At 39.8% G+C, this 16174-nt stretch overlaps 1 protein-coding gene across 9 annotated transcripts in view; it reads right to left on the minus strand.

The window, feature by feature from the left end:
* The window catches only part of SLC12A4 (solute carrier family 12 member 4), a 46093-nt gene that overhangs the window by 2861 nt on the left and 27058 nt on the right, over window positions 1-16174 (minus strand). For 7 of the 9 annotated variants that reach the window (XM_038147965.1, XM_038147969.1, XM_038147972.1 and 4 more), the window contains 20 exons: window positions 15528-15674; window positions 14895-14949; window positions 14432-14562; window positions 13777-14018; window positions 11724-11938; window positions 10639-10803; window positions 10461-10559; window positions 8799-8856; window positions 8028-8202; window positions 7524-7642; window positions 6948-7046; window positions 6507-6626; window positions 5658-5762; window positions 4526-4694; window positions 3873-4068; window positions 3023-3192; window positions 2715-2846; window positions 2511-2618; window positions 1653-1837; window positions 913-927 (listed from right to left, as the gene is read on the minus strand). In XM_038147965.1, coding sequence (XP_038003893.1) covers window positions 913-927; window positions 1653-1837; window positions 2511-2618; window positions 2715-2846; window positions 3023-3192; window positions 3873-4068; window positions 4526-4694; window positions 5658-5762; window positions 6507-6626; window positions 6948-7046; window positions 7524-7642; window positions 8028-8202; window positions 8799-8856; window positions 10461-10559; window positions 10639-10803; window positions 11724-11938; window positions 13777-14018; window positions 14432-14562; window positions 14895-14949; window positions 15528-15674 — 2705 coding nt within the window. The remainder of the gene's footprint in view (window positions 1-912; window positions 928-1652; window positions 1838-2510; window positions 2619-2714; window positions 2847-3022; window positions 3193-3872; window positions 4069-4525; window positions 4695-5657; window positions 5763-6506; window positions 6627-6947; window positions 7047-7523; window positions 7643-8027; window positions 8203-8798; window positions 8857-10460; window positions 10560-10638; window positions 10804-11723; window positions 11939-13776; window positions 14019-14431; window positions 14563-14894; window positions 14950-15527; window positions 15675-16174) is intronic. The other 2 variants (XM_038147966.1, XM_038147970.1) reach the window with 1 other exon arrangement.

Raw genomic sequence — 16174 nt, forward strand, 5'->3', positions numbered from 1 at the left:
GTTTATATATTAGAATATATTTATACTTCTGAGGCTTTTCCACTTGAATTTTTGTCTTCATTTTAATGTAATAAAAATAAGTATTAGTAGAAACAACTGAAATATGAATCTGTGCTTTCATTGATTCAGCTCTGCATGCTAAGTGAAACTCTTTAATAACCTTGGTGCTCTTCTGAATATTCAGATTTGCAAAGAAATCATTTATATGCACAGAAAGAAGACAACGTGGTGGGAAGATCCATGTTTACTATGCTAACAGAATAATTTACCCACTGTGAATTACCTCTCTGATACTTCATGTTCTCATTTAATTTGGAGCAAGGACACCCTCTGTCTTCACCACATCAGCTTCAGAAAGTCAGGGACAACACTGAGGCCAGATTATGTTTACAGGAAGTGAGGAAAAAACCAGCAGCAGGAATGTAGCAGTTGCTAGCTATGTATAGTTTTGGAAAGGAAGCTGAAAACTAAACGTGTGGTTTTCTCTAAGGTGATATTTAAAACTGGCATCTCCCCAGTGATTTGAAGGTGTAGGCTACAAGAAAGGGCTTGTTTAGTGCCCAGAAACTGCCAGAACTAACATCCTAGCAGTGTTGTGCAATGAGAGCTTCTCTAAATGAGTAATGTTTCCTCCTGCTTGTGTCATACTCTGCTCAGGAAAATAGGTTCAGACTGGAATTGTTTTCTATCCTTAGTTCTTGTCAGGACAACTCTTGCAGTTTGTTACATCCTACTTATAATGATACTTAGCTTAAGTAGCTAATCCTGCTCCCTTTAAAACATTGCTAAGACTGCCCAACCCTAGTGCCTTTTCTTCCACCAGTACACACAATTTTCCTGCTTTTATCTGAGAATATTAAGTCTTTCCTCTCAACCATCTTAATGTACTTCTAATTTAAATAACAAACTTACACGATTTCCCACCCTCTGAAAGCATGGAAGAGGAAAAAGTACAGGTAGTTAACACCAAATTCAGCAGAATTTCTACAGTATGATTCAGCCTAAAACAGATTGGAATTCTAATTTATGAGGGGGAAAAAAATCTGGAACTTTGCCAAGTATGCAAAACTGACTGAGCTCTTCATGTGAGATGTAGAACATCAAAGAAGTCACAGGAGAGTCACACAGTTTTACACAAAGCCAAAATAGACCTTTACTTCTCACTCTTCAGTGGTAGTACCCCAGCTGTTGGTACATGCCAGCGCTCCTGCAGCAGCAAGTCTCAGGGGGTTTATCACACACAGATGCTGCTCCAAGTCATTCATCACCATCTCCACAGCTTCTTCCTTTATGGGTTAAACATCCACACTACACACTAGACAGTGAAATTATCATCTTTTCTTTTAAGTTCTGATCAGATCAGTGAAATTATCAGTGTGTTTTATTGAGGAATTTGGGAGACAGTAGGGAGGTTGTCACAGGATTTAACAGTTCCAATTTAGCATTTGGCTATACCAAGGGAAATATTGAGGGATGTGTGCACATTTGATTGGTTAGAGGTTTCTGGGGAGACTAACTGCTGTCTTTTTATAGCCAGGTCTCAATGTTTATAGCACAAGTCCAAACCAAGGATTAGGAAACAAGAGATAATTAAAAGCACAGCACATGTAGAGCTTCAAGAGATGCAAAGTGTAGACTTAGACAAGACTCACGGCTTAATGCTGATGAGATCTCTAAAGCTCCCCACAGCACTGCCTCGGTTCCGCTTCTCAGCATCACATTTCTCTTTTGTCCAGGTCATCTGGATATTCTCAGGAACAGGGTCTGCCTCATCTTCCTCATCTGAGTAGAGGCTCTCCAGACGTGCTATTGAATGTCTGTCCTTGACAAGCTGAGCCTGGAGGGCACATGAGTGACCAGGTGAACTCAGAGACTTCATTTTATGTTCTCTGGTGCTCTTTAAATAATTATAGACGTTTTGTTCCATTGTATCTTTTATTTTGCTCACTCAATTTAGCCTTCAGGAGAGTTGTGATACCAGGCATCTGCCCTAGCCAAAAGTCTTACATACCAAACTGACTTTCAACAGTTTTGATGGGTGTAAGCCAAGTAGAATTTGGAGACTGACAGAAGCCTGTATCTATACAAGAAAAAAATGTCAGTCCAGCTCACATCATGATATGGTCAGGAACAGCAGACAAGACCAGCCCAAAAAAAAAGTTTTTTAGTTTTGACAACTAAAAAAAAAAGCTTCACAAACCCATGCAGAAAAGATGGATCATCTTTCATAGCTACATGTCATAGACATCATAGTCATATGTCCTATAAGTCCAAACTGGAAAGACATCTTCAGGAGGAAAACAGGATATGCTATAAATTGAGACAAATACCGGATATAAAGAAAAAAACCAAGAACTACATGCAATTTTGGGAAACAAAAAAAGCTACACTAGAAGAATTTCCTTACATTTTTAGAGCACAGGAGTTAAATTTAAGCAGCAGCTACATAACACACTGCTAGGTAGGCACTCTGTGTCATCCCCCACAGAGAACAACCACAAATGACATACCTCCCTTTCCCTCTCAGTTTTTGTCAGCCTCATTTGCCTCAGCATCTGAGATCTCTGCTCCATCATAAGAGTTCTCTCATAAGTATATGCTGAGATATCACTATTGTGCTGCAGAAATAAGGACAAATATTGTGTTTGTAATCAAGTCATAACCAAACATCATCATATGCATAATAAAGTGAAAAATGGGCTCAATTCCCTTACCATTTCTACCACTTCTACTTCTGCCTCTATTCGGAGCTGGTAGAGGAAAGTAGCCAAATCTTTCTTCATCTGGATGCTGTTATCATCCATCTGAGCAACAGTAAAAATTCTCATTTTGCATTTTCTCCAAACCTGGTGAGGGAACACCAACTCTCAGTTATTTGAACCAATAATACTTTGCTCTAAAAAACAGAAATTAGCAACATGTCCACTCTCATTTATCAATACAGGCTCTACAGCTGGACCATGTTTCTTTAAACTAAAGAATGCAGAAATAGGTGGGGGACATTCTGTGTGTAGCTGCTTACTTTGTGCTGTTTGAGAAGAAAAGGAAGCAACATCAACATGCCTCCATCATGTACAATCCACCACACATCAATGTTGCCTTCGTTGTAACGCTCATGGTTGCTGGGGTAGAAAGAGACATTTTTGGGAACCAGCAGAGCCAGATGAGCTGCAGTTGTGCAGCGAACAGTACCTGCCCAGGAAGGGAAGAACACAGTTATTTCCAATTCTGCAAGAGTCATTTATGGTTAGAAAAACGCTACTCACTGAGCAAGTGTCAGCAAACCATAAAAGTCAGAAAATACAGAAAAGTATGTACAGCAAGGCTTGCACAGACAGGTCAGTCCAAGTGACAAAGCCAGGATAAAGCAGACTCACAGGAACACAAGCCTTATTTCACACTGGAAAGTAAAGCAGCAACCTTCAAAGCTAAGTATGAGGAGACAGCATCTGCTCTGCTCTAATTTGATTAAGTACCTGGACCACAGTAGAAGGAGAGAGATAGAGGCAAGGAGAGTGTTATCCACTAGAGAAGGATAGGTTAGAACCACTGACAGAACAGAGATTATCTAGGAAAAAAATTATAGTTTGCCACAAAACTGGCATGTCTCAAGCCCATAATTTTTTAACCATTCATTAGACACCTGAGTTTTAGCTGCTAGATTAATCTTTGAAGATCTTTCTTAGGTCCATTACCTAAAGGAACTGGTATTTCAAACAGAGCAGCGTTGTGAGAAAATACCTACTTCTCCATCAATACTAGAAAAAAAGACAAACTCAAAACCAATTTTACAAGGATTCTGTTAAAATTCCATGTGTGTAATAAACATCTCTGTTCACAACATCTGATCACATCAAACCTTTAATGCTCACCTATAAATGTCTTCCAAGACCTTGGATCTTCACTCTGCCTCCAGCCATAGGGCCACCCCAAAACCACAGTGTTGTGCTTCATGCCACCAAGTCCGCAGGACTGGATCAAGTGAGCAATTCCTTCTCGAACTTTGTTGGCTACTACTACTTGACAAAATCCTTTAACCTTCTCAATTTCCATCATATTCTTAATAGTCTGAAAGACAGACAAGGAAAAATCTCAGTTTTCTTTTCCAAAAGGAACTCCTTTACAGACAGAATATTTCTCTGTCATGAGATTACATTGCAAATTCCTGGTTCACATGTCCACAGGTAAAGCATATTACAATGCAAAGTTCTGCTCATCAGATTTCCTTCATAAAACAAAAGAGAAAACACCCACTTGTTTCTTTCCAAATATCAGCATTTCTAACTGATTAATGTATGGATATTTTGGTTTGTGGTATCATCTCTTATTCATAGTAGTAGATAGTGATATCTGTGTTACTATTTTACTTCCCATTTTCTAATCCTGTAACACTCACTTTTTTAAACCCAAGGCCAATTGACTTTATTTGGATTTCCAGTTTCAGATTCCCACGTATGATTACAAAACAAAATTTTGCATTACCTGCCCACTCACCCCTTTTTACTCCAGGATTTAGGACACTGACCTGCTCAGCAGCCTGGGCTTCTCCATAAGTTTCTAAGAAATTCCCTTGGATGACTGATCCTATGATAGTCAAACCTTTACCAGCTTTCAGCTGGGATGCAAATGTTAACAGTCTAGGGTATTTTACATGCAAATCTTCATCAAGTTTCAGAAGCACCAACAACTGAGGCCTGGAGAAAATAAAAAAGACAACGTATTTTTTAACGTAAGTTTTAACAATAACACATGTAAAAAAACTGCCTCTCATCACTTATATTGTGCTTCAATTTTAACTCTGAAACATTCCTTCTGTCTCTCACACATTCAAGGGACTTTACTTAATATTTTATTTCTCTGGGTTAAAGTAGATGTGAAACTGTGGGAATTCTGCTGCTGTATTGTGCTGACAGTAACAAAACCTGCTGATATACTCAAGTTTGAGAGGCTTGCATTAGTGTTTTATTTACAGGTATGTTTTTCAAGGCTCTTTTAAGCACTATTGGAGCACACAGAGTGTTCATACTGTAGGGCTGTTCTCCCAGATCTATCTGGATACTTATGCCAAGAAAATAGCTGTATTCTGTCTCCAGAAACCCGGCACAGGGAAAACACAAATATTTTCATCTAAACACAGATCCCACCTGCCTGCTGTTCCTTAAGGTATTGCTACACAATCAAATCACTTTTTGTCTGAACAAGTATAAAAAAAGATTTATAAAACTCTGTCTTTGATAGATTCCTATTGCTCTTGTTCAGAGCCCAAGGGTTGTGCAATGCCCAATCAAGAAGAGGGTTCTTGCCCACTCTGCTTTCAACACTAAGAAGGGATGACATCAGAAGGAATAACGTTGGCCACTGCTCATTTCCTGGCCTCTACACCTCTGTACTCATAGACCTCCAGTTTCCCCAGGTTCCACTTCTGAATCCACCAATTTGGAGTCCAGTTAAAGATCCAAAGGGCACTAAAGGCCTGCACATATGGAGTCCACACAGTGACAGCCTGGTAGCAACAGGATAGCTTACTGCAAACTCAACACTTTTTTCAATATCCTGGGCATTTAAATTCATTCACAGATCTTGTTTAGAGTCCAGTTTAATTCCTTGAGTGCAAGCAGATAACCATGCCAGCCATTTCATCAGTCCAGGGTGCGTACCTCCAGTTCTTGGTGTGTGGAGGGCCCTCCTCCAGTCTGAGCAAAGCGTATCTGGCTGCGCTGAGCGACAGGCCCCGGATGCCATCACCCCACTCCTTCTCTGCCCTGTGAAGAACAAACACTTCAGCCAACACATGGCTCCAGAAGCACTCACCTGCACACTTACATCAGGCTACAGAGATCTGAGCACCTCACCATGAGTTAAATAACATGACATGTATGGCATCTACATTTATAATTTGGGCATGAATGGCTGCGATATCACAGATCACATAAGAAAAGTGAAAATGTTTCAGTAAAATATGTATGATGACCCACCATTCTGGGCTTAATTTGTAATCAACACTACAGAGAAGGCTTCCCAAGCATATATAAACATCTGGCATTTCAACACCCAATTTAGTTAATAGGCCAAATTAAGTTAGAAAGCCACACTACAGCCTGACTTCATCCAATGCTGATTTCCAGCAACCCAAGCAGCCAATTCAAATTTTCAAGGACTGTTCTAGACAGGTCTTTGCACCAAATAAATTGGAATATAATGGTTGGCATCAGCTCTTCTGGGCTTGAAGCAATCATGGTCAGTACACAGCAGATAGATCCCAACCAGTTTTCTACTTCCTGTGATTCATGTTTCATCTAACACCTTTAAAGGCTTAGCAACAAAGTATTTCAGGGGCTTTTGCTTAGCCATGACACAGTAAAATAATGAGAACAAAAATTAACTAATAAGGAAAGCCCTCCAAGTCATCTCTGGACAGTTCCTTTTCCAAATGTGAAGACTCTAGTGATAATTCATTAAAGAGATCCAGCCTCCCTCTTACCCTTTCTTATCCAGGTAATACTTACCCTTGGTATTCAATGTACTTGTAAATCATGCCTGCAATAAGCATAGCTACCAAAGCATAATACCACGATGAAATGAACATCAGTGCCAGGCAAATGCTCATGCCTAAAAATGAGAGGGCCCTAAAACAAAAAGCAAAGGTATTAATAAGTAGTGGGGCAGAAAAGCTTAAAAAACAAGTCAATTACATTCTTGCCCTTTTTTTCTTTAAACTGTCTCTGCTGAACTGGCAGTGAAAGCAAAGCCTCCACTGGATGTCCCCAGTCCCACCAGTTTCAGTATCCCGTTGTTAAAATGAAACTCTTGTGCCATGACATATCTGAGTCTGGCTCTTGTGTACAACTGATACCCAGAGCAATAAAAGGTATTCCCTGCCCTTCTGGAGGTGGAGCACCTCTCAGGTGCAGACTGCAGGCTCAGTGAGGTGCCAGCCCTCCACTCACCAGTGGTAGTATTTAAAGCGGGGCCGCCAGTTGGGGGTTCGCAGGAGTGTCTGGACTGCACATGCAAGATTAACAAAGAGGTAGCACATCAAGAAAAACCTGCAAAACAAAGTGCAAAACCTTTTAGCATGCACATTTTTAGATCCTAGCATCTATTATGATTACATGATTGATTTCAAGTCAAAACCCCACTGCCCTCTCCCATGCCCTGTACCCCTAACCCCTCTGATTTTTATTAGCCTGAACTATTAGCATAAAGTAGCTGGAACAATTTTTTAATTGGATCAAGTTAGATCTGTTCACAACATAATGCTGTCATTGTTCTGTGATTAATTTTTTTTTCAAACCAAATAAAAACATAATAAAAACTTGCTTATTCACAAAATACTCCAGAGCAGAAACAGATTTATATGTAGAGCCTGAAGTCAGAGGATTCATAGAAATTACAGAAGTGGAACCCAGGCTCTGGGAATTTGCATTACTGGTTTAAGATATAGTTCTGAAAGACAATCAAACTAACAAAACTCAAGGGTATTTCTACTCCCCTCCTGAGATAGCAACCAGGCTGTTTCTTACATTGAGAGAATTGGAGCCACCATGTCAAGCGAAGCAATAAGGATTCCCAGCTCAGCAATTAATGCTGTTAACAGAAGAGCCCACGTTGGTTCACCATTCGCTTTTCCATGACCAAAGATCTGAAGAAACAGAAACATTAAGCATATCTTCCAGGTATTTCATATGGTTGCAATGGGAAAAAAGAAAACTATATTTTTTAAAATCAACAGTAATTCTCCTGTGTACTTCCTTCTCTAGAGCAAGGAGTCAAATTATTCTAATGGCTTGCCATGCTTCACAGAATTAGATGTTCGACTTCTCGATAAAATTACCCTGCAACTCTACTTAAAAATCCTTCAAAGCATTCTTTCTTTTTAACAAAACAAAAAACTCATCAACATTAAAAATACTGCCCCTCACTTCAGCGCTGGGCAAACTGGGGAGAATAAATCTGATTTTAAGGGCACGAAGTCAGTCAGGCAGCTGGGGGGAAGCAGGAGCAGAAAGCCTCTCCTAGGTACGAACCCAGAGGAAGGGGATGATGTTGTCCTTGGCGATGGCCTGCAGCAGACGGGGCGCCCCGGTGAGGCTCTGCAGCCCTGCCCCACAGGTGGAGAAGAAGGAGCCGATGACAATGACCCACGGCGAGGGCCACGACAGCGTGCCCACCACCAGGTTCTTGTTCACCGCGTCGCCGAACCTGCAGGCAGGAACACACCCAGGCTCTCATACTCTAAGGACTACTTTGAGACCCATCTTTGGGGTTTCCAGGTCAGTTTTAGCATGTCATTTAAATACTATCATTAATAATACCAAATTTTTAATATGTTATACTGTATTATTAATAATACTATATTATTTTCTTAACTAGAGAACACAAAGTAGCAAATATTCTCAGTTACTTCTGATATACAAATTGGAAGTGTCTGCAGCTTGATTTCAACCTTTCTTTTCATTACACAGATTTTTAAATTCTTGCATTATTATCACAACCTTATTTTTTACAGCTACAAAAAAAAATGCAAGAACTAAGACACAGGATGAAAAATCTGAGGGTGCCATGCCAGAAAATATCAAATGGAATGCAAGAAGATTCCAAAAACTATGCTTACAATTTACAAATATGGTTTAAAAGCAAACCAGAAGTAATTTTTTTTAATGTAAAATATAAATTAAAAATCAAAAAACAACAAGGAGAGGAGTGGGGCATGTAGAGAAAACAGGCAAGAACACACCTACACTGCAAAAAAAACCCAAAAGTAAAACAAAAGAGAGCATTAAAGCAGTAACACTTACTTATCTCTCAGGACAACACCTTCTATGCAGGCTCCAAATAATAAGACACAACTGAAGTCTGGAGGACAGAGTGTGCTAAGGAAACAGAATTTCTTTAGACATGGCAGATGAAAGTATTGGGAAAAGGACAGTATGTGCCTCCACCCTGTGGCACTTGCACTCCAGCTTGTCCACAAGTACATGGTAAAGCTGGCAGGGAAATTAATGTCTCACTGCTCACATGCATCTCCTAATGTTACACAGAAAGCTTCTTCTAAGTTTCAGTTTTTTAAAAGGGCAGGCTTAAATGCTATGATAAAGGAGAAAAAATCAAATTAATTATTCTTATACTAAAATGTCAATATAATCTGCTAGTACAGAAGCTGATATTAAAATCTCTCTTTTCTCTCTCCTTCTCCTGTGTCAGATATTTTGAACATACAGCAAACCACTACCTTGCACATTCTTTTTTTGTATCTCTGCTGGCATTTACATCACCAATAAGTCTTTGGCTATCAGGTTTGTCATTAACTGTGCTGCTTCTGCACTGGGGAGTACAAAATACCTCAGGCTTTTTGGATCTGGCATTCCAGTAATGTTTTTAATCTCGTGAATTAAGCTCACACAAATGGTTAAATCTTGAATTCTACTCCTGAAATGCAACTATAAGTTACAAACTGCAATCACAAGAGAAACATTGCTCCTGAAAGTGACAGTTTCACCCTGGTGTGGCATGAACAGGGACACATCCAGTCACCCACTGGGTGAGGCCAGAGCTGCCAGCAGAGCTGGGGGTTAAGGCTGGGACCTGTTTTAATATTCACTACATCCACAGGAAATGCTGACTTCTTGGTACAGGGTCAGTTCCCAAAGTGACAGCAGGGAAATGCTGCATTCCTAAAGAACTGGCACAAGCAAGCTGCATCCTGATTTACAGCTTGGCAAGTTTTGGCAAAAAAAAAAAACAGGAATGAAACAGCAGAATTTCCAGGAGAGTCACTGTCTCAGCCAGCTGCCCTTTGGTGAAACTGATTCAGAAAGCTCTTTTGAATTTGGTTGGTTTTTTTTTTTTTCTATGTTGATAAATTGTCCTTTAGGACATCAAGAGCTAGATAAAGCTGAAAGATCTTGGCTCATCTCTTCTTGAGCAGGAGAGCAGAGATGAAGACAGTCTTTCCTAAGCAAAGCTCCTGTTGTCCTAATCCCTGAAGAGCTGCAAAAACACTTGGGAACATTGTCTAATTTCTGACTCCAGTTTATCTTGTTCTAAAAAGTTCAGGAAAACCTATACTCCCTTAAAGTCACTCCAAAGAAAAGGCTTTTTTTTTTTAGAAAAAGGAGCTGAAATTTATGAACTCTCCCATTAAAGCCTCCCTGCATCTTAATATTTCACTGCAACCTAAAAAACAAAAAATCTCCAAGTACACCACCAGCACGAAAAGAGATCACTGTATAGCAAAGAAAAGCAATGGGAATGCAAAAGAAAAGAACCCATCACAAAAAAGGGGATGGAAAGTAACAGGATAATAATTACAATTATTTCAGCTCAAGGATTAATGTTCTGTTGTTTTGGGTTTTTTCCCCTGCTGGCCAACCATACTTGCCCTGACAATTTGGTGAGCTGAAAGCAGTTCCAGAAATCAGATACAATGTCCCAGCACTCCAGTAATTTGAAAAGGATACAGACTAGTGATGTGGTGACAATGGCAAGAATTGTTCCAACAGGGATGGACTTCTGTGCATCTTTGAGGTCCCCTGATCTGTTGGAACCAGCCATGATACCTGAAAGTAGATTTTGGTAAGATCACAGGGCAGGAGGAAGCTCAGAGCCCCAGCAGGCCCCTCATGGCAGCATTCTCACCTGTCACTGAAGGGAAGAAGATGCCAACCAGCACCATGAACGACGTGGTGATATCTGAGAGCACATACAGGTGCAGGTTGTTCTTCTGGCCTGCCACATCCACAGAGGGCTGATGTGCTCTCTCCAGTATCTCTCCTTTCTCCAAATAATTGCTCCATAAGTTATCTTCAAGGTTATTATCAGACCACAGAAAAGAAAAGCATGTTTCAGTTCAAACCTGTTCTCATTATAATGGGTTTATAACTGAGGATTACAAATGCAATTCAGTGATCAACACAGGAAAACCACAAACATGTATCAATAGTCTACAGAAGCCTAAGCAACTTAAACTTTATTATTACTAAATGTAACATTTTTTTAACCTCGTACCTACTTGAACCAAAGGAAATACACTGAATATTCTTATGAGCCACCACACAACACAGTAGCTCAGAGAATACAAAGCAATATCACCAGTTTTCTAGACAGAAATGGGTTTGTTCTTCAGTGAGTGGAAGAATTCCCAAATTATGTGTTTGGCATTTGAAATTTCACTAACAAATGCTGAGTCTTCTTGTAATCTTAGAAACTGGACTGCTAGTTTCTGTGGAAATGGGAACCTCTGGTACTCAGCACCTGCATTCAGCACCTGCTCCCTGGTGTTCATTTCAATAATGAACACTTTTCAATTATACTTCATTCGGGAGTGGGCAAAGAAGGAGACACACTATTTCTATACACATACTCTTATCTTTCAGGGGATAATCTTAACCTGTCTAAAGAAGACAGCTGTCACTATAGAGTTCTGAAAATTTTTAATAACTGATTCATGTTAGTATAACTTAAAATTACAGCTGACTTCATGCTGAAATTATGAGATGAACAAGGGAAATTTAATCAATTTTACAGGAGACAAGGACTGTATCAGGACAAAAGTTCCATCTCCTCTTTTTAAACGTTATAAGACTTTCTTTATTGAAGATCATTTTCTTCACTGTAATTACATTTCTTCTTTCTTTTTTTCTTAACCAGCAGGGAAGAGTTTGACCCATTTCAGCTGCTCAGCATGCCTCCCCTTGAAGGGAAAAGAAAGGGTTCTACCATACCTATTAAAATGCCACTAGCAGCTCCGGGAATTCCTGCTATCTCCGAGACATTGTTCATTAGGAAATATTCATCACAGTGCTCGGTGGTCAAGTTTGTGCTGTGGCAGAAGAGTTCCCAAAGCTTGGAGGCCACAGTCATGTTATCCTTAACTACAGTTTTGGCACAAACATCAAATTGATCTCTTGACAGAGTCCTGTTGCCCAACATGCAAATCCTGGAAGGGAAACATGAACAGCAGAGTTTTTGGATGTAAATGGGAAAATGAAATCCCCATTCACCCATACTTACTCTTTTATATCATGTGGAAACTTAAAGTGGCTCCACTGTGCTACATCATTTCTCACCTTCAAAGGATGGTGGTAGCACAACAAAGACTGTATCTGTCCTTTTAAGGGCCAGAAATATAAAGCCACTTTTTTGATTTATGGAATTGGATTTATTTATGTTAAACAATAAAAGGGAACAACTAGGACAACTTTTGGGTTTTTTTGTTGTTTAGTGTTGGTTTCTCTTTTTTTTATTAAACAGAACTACTGGAGTGGAAGAAATGTGAAGAATACTACAATTCAAATTACTAGATATTTAGAATATCTAAAGATATTTGGAACCTCATTAGCCCAGTTTCTACATTGCAACTCTTGAACTGCAATATAGACATTTTAGATTCAGAATTAGGAACATATATTAAAATCACAATAAGCAAAGGTTCTTCTTGTCAGCAGATACTGTCCTTAATTGCTAAAATCCTCCACTGCCTGTTGTTTCATTTAACCACAAACACCATTTGTTTCAGCACTGAAAAATTTTTAATCCACTTGTCTAAAGACAATTCCACCAGACAGTGACGTAATGTAACAGCTTCCTGCTCCTAAAAGTTCATTTAGCTTTTCTTCCCACTGTTAGAAAACACCCACAGGAAAATAAAGCTTCTTTAATTTTAATCATAATTAATTTTAATTAATTGTAATTCCATTTTAGTTGTTTCACAGGTCCTACTGATCACTGAAGACAGGAAAATTAAAAACACAGGGCTGTTTTTGCACAGTTTGCAAGCCTGTGAAGAGTAACTTCCAAGAAGCCTTCCCCTACAAAATTAAAAATAAAAACACTATCTTGGTACTTCAGGAAAAAAAAAAGGATTACACTCCAAGAAGAAAGATTCCAAGGGAAAACATTCAAGAACAATCTAAGAGATAACGAGGGGGATGTAGAGACATTGTTTTACTTTTATTGCTGTTAACCTTCACTGTTGTAAAACTCTATAATCATTGGGCCCTAAATATCCAAAGGGAACACTTCAGGGCTGCAAGTACTTAGTTATGGTCAAAGCATTTCAAGATGTGAATAATTATGCAGCTCCAACTCCCTTATTTCCATTCCATTCATCTCTTGTCAGCAGCATCAGAAAACAGTTTGCATTCCTGGTGAAACACATCCATCCACATTGCTGCTGCTCCAGCTCTGAGTTGAAGAAGCTGATTCCCTGTTGAGCTGCCAGCATGCCAAGGAGCTCATGCTGGGTGCAGGGCAGGCTCCTCACAGAGCAGGGAAAGCTTCTGTGGAGCCCCACACAGCCCCACAGACTCCCAAGAGGTGCCCAGTTTCTCAGCAAGGAGTTGACCACACCACGAATTTCCAGCCACGAAAAGTGTGTGGTGTCTGACTGGCTGGGGAAAAGGGACCTGCCAAACTGCTCCCTAAGAACTCACCAATAACCCAGCAACACCATCACTCAAATCCCAACAGCTGCAGGCCAAGGCACTGGACTGGCTCTGCAGGAAGCAGAGCAGTGTTCAGCCTCCATCAGCCTCACCACGAGACTTCCTTCTACCAAGTTTAAGGTAGTGTAATATTATGTTCATTTTAGCCTAAGAAAATTCAGTTCTATGAGCTCTGCACACTGTCATTATACACAGCTAAAAATATTGGAAGTAATTCTCAAAAAAAGGAGCTTCAACAATGTATCAGGCACAAGCTTCAAGTAACCTCCATTAAAGCCCAACTTCCAGACCCACAGGCAAAGCTACAACCCCCACCAGAAACGTTACTCACGGAAATTCAGGTGGATCAAAGATGGACTTGATAGCTCCAGCATAAATGGACAGGATGGATATCACCACACAGGCCAAGAAGAGGGAAGCAAATTTGTTCACATACTTCACACCCACAAACACCACCACTGCCATCAGGATGAGGAACACGGTGCCATAGACCCTCATGTTGTTCAGCATGGCACTGGATGCATCGTGGGCACCAGAGGGATGAAAAATTGCTGCTTGTGGCACAATATATGTCTGAAACAAGAGAAAGCAAAAGTGAGCTGGAGGAACACCAGCACAGGACTCTGTCTGTACTAGAAATGTAAATCACTTTGCATTCTGCAGCATGCTCTTCACTGGGAATCTTCTACAGAAAAAGTCATGAGATAACAGCCCTTTCTATGTCAGCAGTGCAACCTTTATCAAAGATGAGCCTGAGTCCTGGATTAAGTCACACTTTCATCTGTCTTGTCAGAAGACCTCCCAGTCTGCACACTCAGAGTGTGCAGCTCCCAAAGGGAAGCACTAGAGGTAAAAAACTGGACACCAAGGAACTGGAGACCTTCCAGTCTCTTCCTGTAATGTGTATGCAAACATGGGACAAGAGTACTGGGGCACTTTCTATACGATATTTGTATTTAAAGCAGGATTACTCTGGTACTACTCACCAATAAAATCTCAATGGCACCAAGGATATACATGGCTCCTGCAAATGTTGTTCCCAAATAAAAACACAGCCCTACAGCTCCACCAAACTCTGGGCCCAATGACCTAGATATCATGAAATAGGAGCCACCAGCTGTGAAACAAGAAAAGTGAGAGTAAAATTATAATTTATAGCTATAAATGTTTAAAGATTCACAAAAAGAATACAACAGAATTATATACAGTGTATCTGCTATTTTGAGGTTCAACTGAAGTATCATTTTTGCTAGCACACAGGTAAAAACCAAATTAATTTATCTTTAGCCTGATTGATAACGAGAAATATTAGATATTAATTCAGGCTTTGTATTCTGGATTAAGCAAATTTCTCTAGAATAAAACCACGTTAACAGCTTACAGCAACTTAGGTTTTGAGGTTTTTTTTACCTTTTTAACACAACTGAGACACTTGCTAACTACACTTACCTGGAACAACACCGTTCGTGGCAATTGCACTCATTGATATGGTTGTCAACATAGTCTGGGGAAAACAGGGAAAAGGAAGCAATTGTGTCAACAACATTTTTTAAAACATAACTTATTTCTTGATAAAACAAAGCTGCCACTGCATATATGATAGAGCATTTCTATTTATTCTGCCTCTCATTATCTAAAAGAAAACAAGGGCAGCAGGAATTTAATCACTGAGCTGCTGAGACTTCTGTTTGAAAGATGGCCCCTGCTTTATCAGCTCCAACAGTGGGTGTCTGCAGACAAAGCAAGATAAGGGAATGCAGGTGCTCCTCCATCTGCAGAGCTGCCATTCCAACCAAGGCTGGTCCAGCAAAGCAGGCAGCCCACACCTGGGGCAGGCATGGAAAACAGCTATTTGCTGAACAAACACTATTTATAAGACTGTATTTACACTACAGTTTGCCAGCTTAGAAGTAACAGTAAAAAAAAAAAAAAATTTAAAAAATCCTGCAGCTACAAACATGGCAAAAGTGCCTGGCTTAAATCTGACTTTTCTTTACACAAGCACCTACAATGCTGCCTCCCCAAGTTTCCCAGTAGTTTCACAGAGTTTTGTCACATGCATTATTGTACCTAAGTACTTACACAACAGCAGCAAAGCAATACAATCAGGAAGGACTGAAGAACTCCAGCCATTCCCACCATCCAAGTCAGCCGAAGGAAGAGAATAACCCCGAAGATATTCTGCATGCATGGCAAATACACCCCCATCAGGGTGCCCATGCTGGGTGACTGGAAAAAAAAATAGTTGATATTCATTATCTGAAATTATTCAAAGCAGAGGTAACCAAAAAGGCCTTGAGGTTCATTTTTTAAAAGGGTAGAAACATTCAAATACTGTTGTGCCGGACTTCCACAAAATACAATATAAACTCCAAAATCATGAATTTCTGAACCAAATGCTGTCCCTGTCACATACTTAACTAATTAACCTCAATATTTAATACTGACTAGTAACAACAGGAGATACATTTATTTGGTTTTTTTTAGACCCATAGAACTTTTAGTATGAAATGTGTCAAGTGCTGCAGACCCCAAGATAGATCCTTACCCTACTGCCCAGAGTTCACAAATCAGTTTCAAGGAAGACATACTTTTGTCATGTTACAGCTAGAAGAGATTTGGAAGCAATCTGGAGACATGGATAATGTATTTTCTTCCATTTATACATTTCATATAAACTAATGGTTCTACCCTTTCTTTCTTAAGTTCAATGTCAGCATCAGACTCCG

Source organism: Motacilla alba, chromosome 11 (genome assembly GCF_015832195.1).
Source record: "Motacilla alba alba isolate MOTALB_02 chromosome 11, Motacilla_alba_V1.0_pri, whole genome shotgun sequence".
Lineage (NCBI taxonomy): Eukaryota > Metazoa > Chordata > Aves > Passeriformes > Motacillidae > Motacilla > Motacilla alba.